Consider the following 12874-nt stretch of genomic DNA (forward strand, 5'->3'; position numbering starts at 1 on the left):
TTTATTTTCTGGCCATGAGGACTGCAAACTTAGGCTGTTGGTATGCAAGACATTTCTTTAAAATATATATTTCTAAAGAGCCTTGTAGCCTCATGTTTCCTTTTTCCTGTCCCAGTATACTTGCACGGATGCAGCCCACAACCCACATTTGACTATGGCTGTGACACATTTCCATATTTCCGGGGGGGAGGGCGGGGGTGCAATTTCAGTGCTTGCCCCAGACGCCGTTTTCCCTAGTTACGCCTCTGGGCAGCTCAAAGTATAGGCAACACTCCCTTGTCGCTCATTTGATGATAGTTTGATACAAACCAAATTTGCAGCATGTGGGAGGAAATCCTAGGGACTCCAGCAGGGGTATTTTTATTTGCTAATTAGCCATGTTGTTTTAAGATGGCAACCACTCAAAATACAGACACCGCCATTGATTAAAAAATGCTGATGAGTTCTGAGCCCTACAGCACTTGACTTGAAACCTCTCTCACTTTTGAGGAGCAACCACTGAGGAAGAGTCTATGTACCATTTTCCAAGTAATTGTGAATCCACCTTATTTATTACCACTTGGTAATATTGCCTGCCTTTGACTAGTTTGCTAACCAAAATATCATGGAGAACTTTGTCAGTTTAATTCCACCACCCCCGCCCCCGAAATCAAGATAAATTACATCCGCAACATTCCCACAATCCACTAAAATAATCTCTCCCCGCCAAATATAACAGTAGTCTGACTTCTCTCTCTCTCTCTCTCTCTCTCTCTCACACACACACACACACACACTTTTAAAAGGCCCCATACCCAAGTCCCCGGGTGCTTCACAACTCTTGATAAATCCATGCTGGTATAGAGTAACCATTGTATTGTTACCAAGATGCTTACAGGGTGAATGCTTTATAATATCTTCTGATTTACTGGGCAGTTTACACTCCTCCTAGTCTGCTCACAGCAATGAGAAGTGAGAGGTGGCTCACAGACTGCAGTTCTGGCTGTTATGCCACAGGAAGACCTTCACATCAGAAGAGGCTGCTAACTTTCCGGGGGGATTGAAGCATCTGGGTGCCAGGCTGGTGCCGGTATCCACGCAGGGCTTGTACACAGCATGTGCTGGAAACCAGTTCTGGGGAGCAAGGAGGACCACAGAGGCAGCACAGAAGGAGATTGTTCAGGGCAGTGTTAGGTAGAGTATTCACCAGCAATCCCACACCTGGAGATCTGCAAAGAGCAAGGGCAAGTGATAGGGTCCCAAACAAAAGAAAAGGGTGCTTATGAAGGGGGACTTTTCAGGATCACAAAATACATGAAGTATGTATGTTATTTGATTGAGGGTGTTGGGAATTCAGTGGGTAAATCAGCACTACCCTGGATGGACACAAAGGAGCAAATACTCTGGGTATGCCAGTTCAATTAGTGGCAACGAGTTGTTCTGATGGTATTACGCTGGGGCTACACAGGTCCATGCAGATTTACTTTTTTCTGAGGACTGTTATTACTAGCTGTGTTAGCAATATTCGTCATTAGGCATATTAGAGCACTGGGTGCGGTTCTCACCTTTCCCAGTCTCAAAGAACAAACCCTTGTCTATATGACCATCTCACTTGCCCCAAATGGAGGCTGATCCTCAAGGAAGAAGAAAGGATGTTGTTCTGGCAATACCCTTGTTTGGCTGAAATGACAGCTAGAGTCCGAGGTGGGTGGGATGCTCTGGCAACACTGTTTTCCTATTTTAAAGTTGGTGGATTTTTCCAGGAAACATAACAGGAGGTGAATTGTAGAATCTATATTACTCAAGTATTTTGTGTTGAAATACGTGTTTTCCATGTAAGCTGATGAACAACTCAGCAATCTTGCATTATATTTGCACCTCACCAGACATTAGCTAATGTCAAATCCAGAAGTGAAATTGCCCTTCTGCTTGACTCATTTTTGAAGGAGTTCCTGAAGAGAAGCTAACTTAAACTGGCATTATTTGGAGGGAGTTTAGTGGAGGGTTTTGCCGTTTCCAATGGCTGCATTTTTGTTCTTCAATTTCTTACTTCTTGTTCAGCCAGCTTTCCAGCGATTAGGTAAGTTCCCCATAATTATCATCACTCCTCTTATTTCAACAATGTAGAAATGTATCCTCCATAGCTTTAATTATATTATTAACTTGTTCACTAGAAATTAAGATTGTGGTATTACAATTATATTATTAACTTGTTCACTAGAAATTAAGATTGTGGTATTACAATTAATTCCAGGAGATCTTTTAGACACAATGGAAAAAATGATTTAATATTCAAATTGCATATATTTATCAATAAATAAGCAGGTGTGAATTGATAGAAAAAATAGCTAACATAATTTTAAGGCAATTCCTTTCATTTGTGCACAATAGAATTTGCATCTCCTCATACAGAAGACAGTCAAGTCCCTCTATCATTATTTATATTGGAATGAAAAAAAATTTCTCTCATTATTGATTGAAGTGGTTGCTGTTCTATAATTATGTACTATTCAGTATTCTTAGCCTGATTGGCTGTCTTTTCTGTACCTAAGAAGAAGATATTAATTAAGCACTGTACACGGAGGGTGTACTAAACATGATGTGGGAGATCCATGAATGGGTCTCCCAATATGTTTTTCTTTTGATACTAGGAGCCACAGTAAGCCAGTCTGGATGAGGGCCTTGGCTCTGGAAAAGGGCATCTAAATCTATGCCCTGTGCTGTATCCCTGATCCAAATTACTCCCCTGAAGTTGCTTTTAGCTGTGGACATACCAACTGCTATTAGTGCCTGTATGTCTTCCCCTCCGTGCTTTGGGGGAAGTGATTTCTATTAAGCAGAGGCAGTTGGTGGTTTCTACAGCTGGTGGGACAGAGGGCAGGCGAAGCCAGAAACAACAAATGCCTAGACTTTTCTTTTTTTTTTAAAGAATCAATCCCATCCCAACCATACTAGTTTCAATGAAGAAACTCAACTCATTGGTATAATTTTGGGCTACGAAACTGCTCTTATCTATATTGGCATCTTACTGAGCCTTCTTGCCATATTATAGGCATGATGCATGTTGTATACAAAGTACTAAAACTTTAAACAATTGTTTCTGTTCTCTTTGGTGCTGCATAAACTGCAGTACATGTCAAGCCATACGATTGCAACTGGGGTGCTTTTTGAAATATTATTGTAACCTCCTGAGCATTTCTTTTACCTGTGACTAAGTGCTGAGTGAGCCTCAGACAGAAGCTGTCTGTAGTATTTTTGAATAAAGTTTTTTTTCTTTTTTTCTTTTTTTCTTTGCAATTTTAAAAATCCTCTCTGAGTGGATTTTTAATTCTGAAAAGGGGGTTTCTCTGGTGCAAAACACGCCATCGGACATTCAGCAATTCTACCAGTTTTCTCACCACATGTAAACTTGCACACGGAAGGTTTTTGAAATCTTCCAATAGCAGAGGAAAGAGGTTGCCCTGGGATTCCACCCAAGCCCAGTGGGGATCAAACTTTGTTGATAGTTGGGTGGTGGCAGCAGCCTACAAAGATACAGGAAAGCTTTGGGAGAAGCCTTTGTTTGGAAAGCATAGAGGGGATGATTCAGCATTTTTCTTCCCCTCACGTGGGCTTGCACAGAGACAAAGGCTTGGTAATCTGCTACACACCCCAAATATACTCTCTCCCACCCACCAATAAGATGCTCTCTTAAGCCACCCACCAAATAGGATTTTCTCTCCCTGGAGAGACAAGAGATTGCTTTCTCTATATACAGAGGCTCTCCCACTAACTGGGGACCCTTGACTGTACCACACACTACTTCAGTGGCTTACACTTGGAGCTTTTCACGAAAACAACTTGAAGTGCAGGCAACACAGACTGCATCTTCTTCTCTGAGAGAATCGTGAATGGGGCTTTGGGTTGCTTTACCAGTGGCCTGGGATGCTGAATCGTCGGTTGGGCTTGGAGCAGAAACATATTTCCTATCCCTCCCTCCCTCCCTCCTTCCCTCCCCCTGAAGCCACATTCTTCACCCTTACCTTAGAGTAAGCCACATTGAACAAAATGGAATTTGCTTCCAAGTATACATATGCTGGACTACAACACTTTTTAGCTTAGAAAATGGGACCTTTTATCTTAGAAAAAAGATTACTAAGGGGAGACATGACAGAGATCTATAAAATTATGGATGGTGAGGAGAGAGTGGACAAAGAGGGATTTTTCTCCATCTCTCATAACACTAGAACCAGGGGTCATCCCACGAAACTGATTGCTAAGAAATCTAGGACTGATAAAAGGGAGCACTTATTCACACAATGCATGATTAACCTATGGAATTCTCTGCCATGGGATGTGGTGACAGCCAGCAGTCTGTATAGTTTTAAAAGGGACTTAGACAAATTCATGGAGGACAGGTCTATCAATGGCTGCTAGTCTCAATTGGCTATAAGCCACCTCCAGGCTCAGAAGCAAGATGCCTCTGAAAACTAGTTGCAGGGGGAGCACCAGCAGGAGAGGGGACATGTCCTCATCTCTTGCCCATGGCCTTATAAATAAAATAAAATAAAATCTGGTGGGCCACTGTGGAAAACAGGATGCTGGACTAAAAGGGCCTTGGGCCTGATCCAGCAAGGCTGTACTTGTGTTCCTCCAGCCAAAAGAGCTTAACCAGAAGCTCTCACCAACTGGCCCTCTTCTTTCCTTGGGCTGAGTTGTCCTGCACCTTCAACAGCCACTGGCAGTGGGGGAAAGAGGATGCAATCTTGTGGTTACATTCCTTTAGCTAGAGGGAGCCCACCATGTTTACTCGGAAGTAAGTGCCAGTAGTGGAAGTAAGTTCCACTATTCAATGGCGCTGACATAAGAACAACCCTGTTGGATGCAGCCCAGGGCCTATCTAGTTCAGCATCCTGTTTCACACAGTGGCCAACGAGATGCCTCTGGGGAGCCCTCAGGGCAAGACATGAGGGCATGCCCTCTCTCCTGCTGTTGCTTCCCTGCAACTGTTATCTAGAGTCATAGTGCCTCTGAGGCTGGAGATGGCCCACAGCCACCAGACTAGTAGCCATTGATAGACATGTCCTCCATCAATTTGTCTAAGCCCCTTTTAAAGCCATCCAAGCTGATGGTCATCACCACATCTCATAGCAAAAAAATGCCAATAGATTAATTATGCGCTGCGTGGAAAAAGTACTTCCTCTTGTTAGACCTAAATTTCCAACCTTCAGTTTCATCATGGGATGACTCCTGGTTCTAGTGTTGTGAGTGAGGGAGAACAATTTCTCTCTGTCCACTCTCTCCACTCAATGCATAATTTTATACACTTCATTGATCATGTCTCCCCTTAGTTTCCTCTTTTCCAAAGTAAAGAGCCCCAGATGCTGTAGTCTAACCTCATAAGGAAGGTGCTCCGGGCCCCTAAACATCTTGGTTATGTTCTGCTGCACCTTTTCCAGTTCTACAATATCCTTCCTGCAGAGGCACTCCTAGGTAATTTTGGTGTCCGGACCTGAAGGGCTTTGGAGCCCCCGCAACTGAGTTTTTAAAAATAGCAATAGCACTTACATTTATATACCGCTCTATAGCTGGAAGCTCTCTAAGCGGTTTACAATGATTTAGCATTTTTTAGCATTTAGCAAAAAAAGTTATACCTGCTGCATTTTTCAAACTGTGGTACCAAAAGGTCCAGGGGGCCCCTCCTGCCTGCTGCCACCCCACCCCGCCATGCCCCACTGCAACTTCAAAAATTCAAGCCATGCCATGTGTGTGACCAGGGTGTGTGGGGGGGTGTGAATCAAGTAGGCCTCTCCCACCCCTGTGGAGCTGGTGGTGGTAGCATCAGCGCGTGGAGGGGGACTCGAGAGTGGCCGCTGGGCTCGACCTCTCAGTCCATGGGACTTTGAGAACTGCAAGGAGCTTCCTCACAGTTCTCATGAGGTTGCCATTCCTCATGAGAACTGTGAGGAAGCCTTTGCAGTTCTCGTGAGGAATGGCATCTTCGCAAGAACTGCTAGGAACTTCCTCGCAGTTCTCAAGGGCCACTGGGCTGAAAGTTTGAGCCCAGCGGCTGTTCCCAAGTCCCCCTCTGCCCGCTGATGCCACCACCTCCACCACCAGGTCCACGGGGGTGGAGGAGCCCAGCTTGGCTCACCCCCACCTCCTGGCCACACACGTTTATGTATGTATTATGTATGTATGTATGTAACATATTTTTATACCACCCAAAACTTACGTCTCTGGGCAGTTTACAACAAGATAAAACATTAAAACATTAATTAAAAACAAAAACAAGAAATTTAAAAGACAATTAAAAAATTTTAAAACAATATTCTAAAACAACATTGAAAACAATCAAAACAGTAACAATTAAAAGCCTGGGTGAACAGATACATCTTCAAAGGCTTTTTAAAAATTGTCAGAGATGGGGAGTCTCTTATTTCACTAGGGTGCGCATTCCAAAGCCTCGGGGCAGCAGCAGAGAAGGCCCGTCCCTGAATAGCCACCAGATGAGCTGGTGGCTAATACAGACGGACCTCTCCAGATTATCTCAATGGGCGGTGGGGTTCATAATGAAGAAGACGTTCTCTTAAATACCCAGGGCCCAAGCTGTTTAGGGCTTTATAGGTTATAACTAACACCTTGTATTTTGCCTGGAAACATATCGGCAGCCAGTGTAACTCCTTCAATACAGGAGTAATATGGTCTCTCCTAGATGACTCAGAGACCAGCCTGCCAGTATATAAGAAATTTAAAATTTCTTATATACTGCCTCCTCCAAAGACTCTAGATGGTGAACAACAATACCAATAATAGTAAATTTTAAAAAGAGCAAACACCTGGCGAAATAGGTAGGTCTTGAGAAGGGCCTTAAAATCAAATAAACACGGGACTGAATGAATCTGGGGCAGGAATAGTGTTCCAAAGAAGAGGGGTGCAGCTTGGATTTTAGAAGTGGCAGTGGGACAGCGGCGGGGTAGGGTAGTGGCAGGCAGGAGCCCCCCCCCCCCCCGCTGGACCTTGGAGGCCACAGGCCAGGTCCGCAAGGTCCGGCGGTAAAAGCGCCTCTGCCTTCTTGAGATACGATGACCAAAACTGTATGCAGTACTCCAGATGTGGCCGGCCACACCATAGATTTGTATAAGGCAGTGGTTCCCAATCTGGGATCCTCCAGATGTTGCTGAACTACAACTCCCATCAGCCCCAGCTACAATTTATTGTTGTTGGGGATGATGGGAGCTTTAGTTCAGCAACACCTGGAGGTTCCCAGCTTGGGAACCACTGGTATATATTTTTTGTACCATAATAAATAAGATGAAGCACAGTAAGCGTTTGGGATGGTGAAACAACAGAATGAATTGTGGGGCATTCCTCCCATTTTCTCGGTCTTACTCCTTCTTCTTCTGAATGATAGAATCTTTCTCCTCTCCGTAGCTGACACATAGGAGGCTCTATGGAATATTCTCACAATATTAAAAATATGTTTCCCCCTTTACATTACAGATAGCAACAAGTTTCTGATATACAATGAAAACCTCAACCTTTGTATACATCAAAACGCTCATTCCGCCATCCTGGATTACTGTAATGAGGCTACTGAGGGGCAACATTTCAAGTGGGTTTCCAATGACCAGATACTGAACATGGCAGTCAACTTATGCCTGGCAGTGCCTTCAAATTCCAGTGAGGCCTTGGTCACACTCTTACCCTGTAACAAGACCAGTGCACTTCAGAAATGGGGGTGCAGAAATGATACCCTTGCACTTGAAGGAGAAGAGCTGTTTCTACAGCCTAACGGTGGACCTAAGAGTGGTGTGAAGTTGTCTAAAACATCCAACTCCAAGAGTGCCTGGAAGATCTATGGAACAAAAGACAGCTTGTGCTCTAAGGGCTATGAAGGTAAATTTCACAGAATTAACCCCCCATTTCTCTGTAAATTTCTATATCTGCTCAAGAATGCTGAAACCTGGTATCTGATACTTCATGCATAGATGGTGATTGCTATGGTGAACACACAGAACTAATACTGAGCTAATGTCCTATAAATACTGCCAGTTAGAACTGCTCTCACTTGCTATTTAAATCCATCACAGAGGGAATTGTTTCAGAAACAAACACTAGCTTGTTCTGTTCATTTCTTTATAATAATAAATGGTTTCTTGAATAGAATGATGTTTTAATTTATTTAAAAACTGAGAGCAGAATCTAGCCAAAGTCAAGCCTCTCAGTTAATCAGGAGAGCTTATGTACATATCATTCATGACCAGATTGTGTGCTTTTACCCTCTGCTTTCCAATGCCTGAGGGACAAAGTTCTAGCATCTGGGTGGGGCCTCAGAAGTGTAGACCAGTGGGGTCAAGGGAAGGACCCTAGGAGCCCAATGGAAGGTCAGGGATAAAGTCTGGTGGTTTCAGGGATGGAGCCCAGTGGTAAAGAGCAAAGCCCACAGAAATGTTTTGTTCCTCTAAAGTTGTACAGCTGTCCCATGTGTTCACAGATCCCTATCATCAAATAATGCATCTGTACAGGATACCAATTAACAACACATATGACCAGCCTAACACGGTCTAGATGCCAGTTGTGTCACAAACACAAAGCAAGAACTAACAATGTGTCACACACCCACTCAGACGGAACTGGGTTACTGGTGCTCCACTCCAGTTGTCAGATATCAGCTGCAAATCTTGCATGGGCTCAGGATGTCTGGGGACAACTTGGGCTGGGCTGTCAGACTTGAAGAGTCTGTGGGGGGTTGGCTCAAGCAAGCAGCCACCCAGGACAGTGCAACTTCTCTATGAGATCATTCACAAAATTAAAACTGTTTTATACCCAGGTTTGGGAGCTGTGTTTGTCCCCAAATTTCAGTTGTGTGGGAGCAAGGTAGGAGGAAAACCTGGGTGGCTTTTCCTCCTACCTTGCTTCCACACAATCACTTCTACCCATGAACATGGAGTGGGCAAGTGAGGCCACTGCTGCTCACAGTGAGGCTCCTGATCCAGTTTTGAAATACGGCAGTGCCACAGAGAGCAATTTGCCTCATAAGCTCTGTTCTGCACCCACCTGCATGTTGCTACTGAGTCTCCCCTGGCCCAGGATTTGTGTCTACATTCTTCATACATGTGCAAAATGAACAAAATAGTTGTAATTTTAAAAATATCTGAAAACCATGCAGTGGGAAGAAAAGAAAGGTTTTCACCCCTGAAGACTGCACTTTGAGGTGAGAACCACCAAAATCACCTAGGTGGGTACTTTGCTGTGCATTTGGCAACCTAACCCTGCGAAAGCTAATGTCTCATGAGTACCAGACCTTCAGTGCACATCCAGTCCTCACAAGGGCTTTCCTGCAATGCAAGTGCAATTGTATGCACACGAAGGAATAAGCACACACAACTGCTCCCTCGGTTGAAACAAACATGGAAGCTTGCATGTGCAAAAACCACACGTGTACATCAGTACACACAGAGCTTTGAATGGAGGGCTTTGAATTTGTCTGTAGCATCTCTGCATGTTGTTGTCATCTCTATATACTTCCAAGCTTTATTTCTATTTCTTTATTCAATTTTCTCTTTAGAACTGTTTACTTTGGGTAGCAATGGCTTTGGAGCCCCCTGTGCATTCCCCTTCAAGTATGAGAACAAGTGGTATGCTGAATGCATCCCCGATTATCATGAAGGTGGGCGACTCTGGTGTGGAACAACTGCAGATGTGGACCAAGACAGTTTAACTGGATATTGTCCACTAACAGGTAAGCTCGTTCCAAGGTAGTTGTGTGTGAGCCTTTGTTTGGTCATCATAGACTTATTACTCTGAGAAAGTAGGATAAGTAGTATGTTTATTGCGGTCACAGACCAGATTAACAAACTATAACAATTAATAGCATTAATAAGAAAATTCAAGAATTTCAAAAGTTTACAAAATCACAAACTGTTCAAATTACTAATACAGTCTTTATGGAGCTTTGACACCACAAAACAGAACTTTGCCACGTTATCTGAAATTACAGGTTTAAAATTGGCCAGCATAATTTCCAAATAAAATTGGTCTGTGTGACCAGGATAAATGGCTAAAATAGGAGCAATAAATTTAGTTCGAGCGTCCTTATAAAACTGGCAATAAAGAATAACATGGGTGATAGACTCTATATCCCCTGAGCCACAGGGACAACAGTATTGATCATAAGGAAGTCGTCTGAATTTACCATCAAGTACTGCCGAAGGGAGAACGTTCAATCACGCGAGGGACAGAAATCTCCTAAATTTTGGTACGAAGATCTGGTCTAAATATTCAGCCGGTTTATAGTTAAAAGTTTGAGAACCTAAGTATATTCCCTTGGGTAGCCATGCAGACTCCTCCTGCAAATCTAGATCTCGGAGCATTACTCTGAGAAATATTTCTCCTTTATTTTGAAGAAGGTAGCTGGTATCATTGCCCCTCTCATAAAGATTGTACAGCTGAACAATAAAAAGAAGAAAACTTTCCCCAGCAAACCAGAACAGAATGGATATCACTAATGGTTATAGTTTTTTAAAATGTTCTTTTTTCCTGGAAGCAACCTGTACCACTCAAAAAAATGTCCCTGATGTCTGTGCAGTCTTCAAGGACATATTTTTGGGTGTCACAGTGGGCTGCCATGGGAAGGGGATTTGGAACATGCTCCTTCATAAACACCTGTGCTGCTTTCCTTAGGAACTTCTCAGCAGCAGCACTTCTTCATGCAGCACCAGTGCTGTATTAGTCAGGATGTTGGCCCACATTTGTTATCACATAAGCACAATGTAAAATGTAGAGTAAGAGACAAAATAGCCCTGATGTGGGTTCAGATTCTCCCTAAACATTTGAGGAATTTCCCTAAGTGCTTTTCTGTCTCCCAAAACAAATCCCTTCCCCAAAACATGTCTTTCTTTCCCCCCAATAAAATTTATGGAGAAGCTCCTTTGTCTGCACTCCTAACCCTGCTGATAGATTTATAAACTAAATATTTTTACTTTTAATTCTGTGCTTTTGGAACCAGGATGTAGCTTCTTCACTGATGTTTTACTGATTTAACATTACTATTAACAATGTTTACAGATGGCCATGATGAATTATTTTGGATCACAAATCACTGGACAGGAGACCATTATCAAATCAATCACCAGTCAGCTCTAACATGGGACCAAGCAAGAAGAAGTTGTCAGCAACAGAATGCAGAATTAGTGAGCATCACAGAACTGAATGAACAAATGTATCTAGCAGGTATAACATAACAAAGCAACAACACAGTATACCTGAATAAGAGATATCTGTTAGAACAGGGATTCTCAACATTGGGTCCTCGATGTTATTGGACTTCAGCTTCCATAATCCCCAGACCCAGTGGCTTTTGGCTGGGATTATGGGAGTTGAAGTCCAATAACATCTGGGGACCCAACGTTGAGAATCCCTGTGTTTGAACATTCTTGTTAATAAATATTGTCTTGAGGAATATTTAGGTAATGCAATATGTGAGGTATTATTTTTCCACTCCACCCCCAACATTTAAGCAGAATTTCCAAATGATAGGTCATGAAACTTGTTTTTGATACCAAGAAGAGTAAGCATGTACTTTAGAGCACCTTGGGAAAATGTTTGTATTTCTAATGTATAAGCTCTGGTACTTCAGATTCAGCAAAGGGAACAATCGAAAGGCAAAAGATTTGAAGGCAGTTATTAGAATATTCACAATCCGCATCCTGTGTGTTTCCACATTGACTCCTCACTAACATGTTCTTCCGAATAGTCTAGAGCAGAGATGCTCAACGTTGGGTCCCCAGATGTTATTGTACTTCAACTCCCATAATCCCCAACTGAAGGCCACTGGGGCTGGGGATTATGGGAATTGAAGTCCAATAACATCTGGGGACCCAATGTTGAGAACCCCTGGTCTAGAGATATCAGTTATTTTCATAGGGATGATGTCATACTGTCATAGGTTTTTATGGTCGCTTGAATAGTTATGCTAAGAATTAAAGTAGGCCTGTGCTACTTTTCACCCACACTAAGCAATGCCCACCCAACCAGCAGCTCCATAAAACTATTTTTGCTGCCTATCTGAGAATGGAGTTGCTGAGCATCTGCCAGGCAGCCACAGTACGTGGCAAGTAGTAGTAGTCTAAAGAGAGACCATGGGTTCTTCTCCCATTATAAGTACTTGAGGGAGAAGACACCTAATGTTTACCTCTGTGATCTTACAGATGGCTGGACAAGTGACCAAACGAAGGGAGGGGCACAGAATGTCAGGAGTAAGGGGGGGGGGAGTTGGGGGAAAATGGAGAGAGAAGGAAGTGAAGAGAAGGAGCAGAGGCAGCAGGCCTGAGGGAGAAGAGAGGGGCAGAGGAGATACAGAAGAGAGGGCTGAGGGAGAAAAGATGGGGAAAGAAGAAAACAAAGCAGAGAGACACCAGAAAGAAAAGGCAGAGTGAATCCAAGCAACAGGAACTGAATGTGGAAGAAGAACCATATAAAGGAACTACTATACTGTATGAGGAACAACAGTTAACAGTATTGTGTCATTTAGCCAACAATGGTTTGTAGTGGGGTCATTTGTGTCTTGTTGTTTTTGCTTATTCATTGTTAATTGGTTGAGTTAACTGGTTTTCCTTAATGAGTAATAGTCATATGCATTAGACTCCAAAATGATTCCCAAACTGCCTCTTCTCATCCATAGTTTAGCATTAGACCCACATAGGCCATGAGGTCATTCACACAACCGGGCAGGCAGGGCGGTTGGCAAGTAGAGGGGGAGGCTGGTTAAATATCTCCCCCAGATGAGATATTGCATGTTTCTGGGAGCACAGACCATGCTTCTGGACAAGCAGCGCTATGTGGTGCAGCGCGCAGTTCCAGAGGCCAGGATGACGTGTACTGGCTTCCAGATAACCCACAATACACTGCACAA

At 43.3% G+C, this 12874-nt stretch overlaps 1 protein-coding gene across 1 annotated transcript in view; it reads left to right on the plus strand.

The window, feature by feature from the left end:
* The first annotated feature begins 1977 nt into the window (after positions 1-1977).
* The window catches only part of LOC128331967 (macrophage mannose receptor 1-like), a 103425-nt gene continuing 92528 nt past the window's right edge, over positions 1978-12874 (plus strand). Inside the window, exons 1-4 of the mRNA XM_053266083.1 lie at positions 1978-2059; positions 7462-7857; positions 9530-9703; positions 11029-11193. Coding sequence (XP_053122058.1) covers positions 1999-2059; positions 7462-7857; positions 9530-9703; positions 11029-11193 — 796 coding nt within the window. The 5' untranslated portion in view covers positions 1978-1998. The remainder of the gene's footprint in view (positions 2060-7461; positions 7858-9529; positions 9704-11028; positions 11194-12874) is intronic.

The sequence above is a fragment of the Hemicordylus capensis genome, chromosome 6, assembly GCF_027244095.1.
Source record: "Hemicordylus capensis ecotype Gifberg chromosome 6, rHemCap1.1.pri, whole genome shotgun sequence".
Lineage (NCBI taxonomy): Eukaryota > Metazoa > Chordata > Lepidosauria > Squamata > Cordylidae > Hemicordylus > Hemicordylus capensis.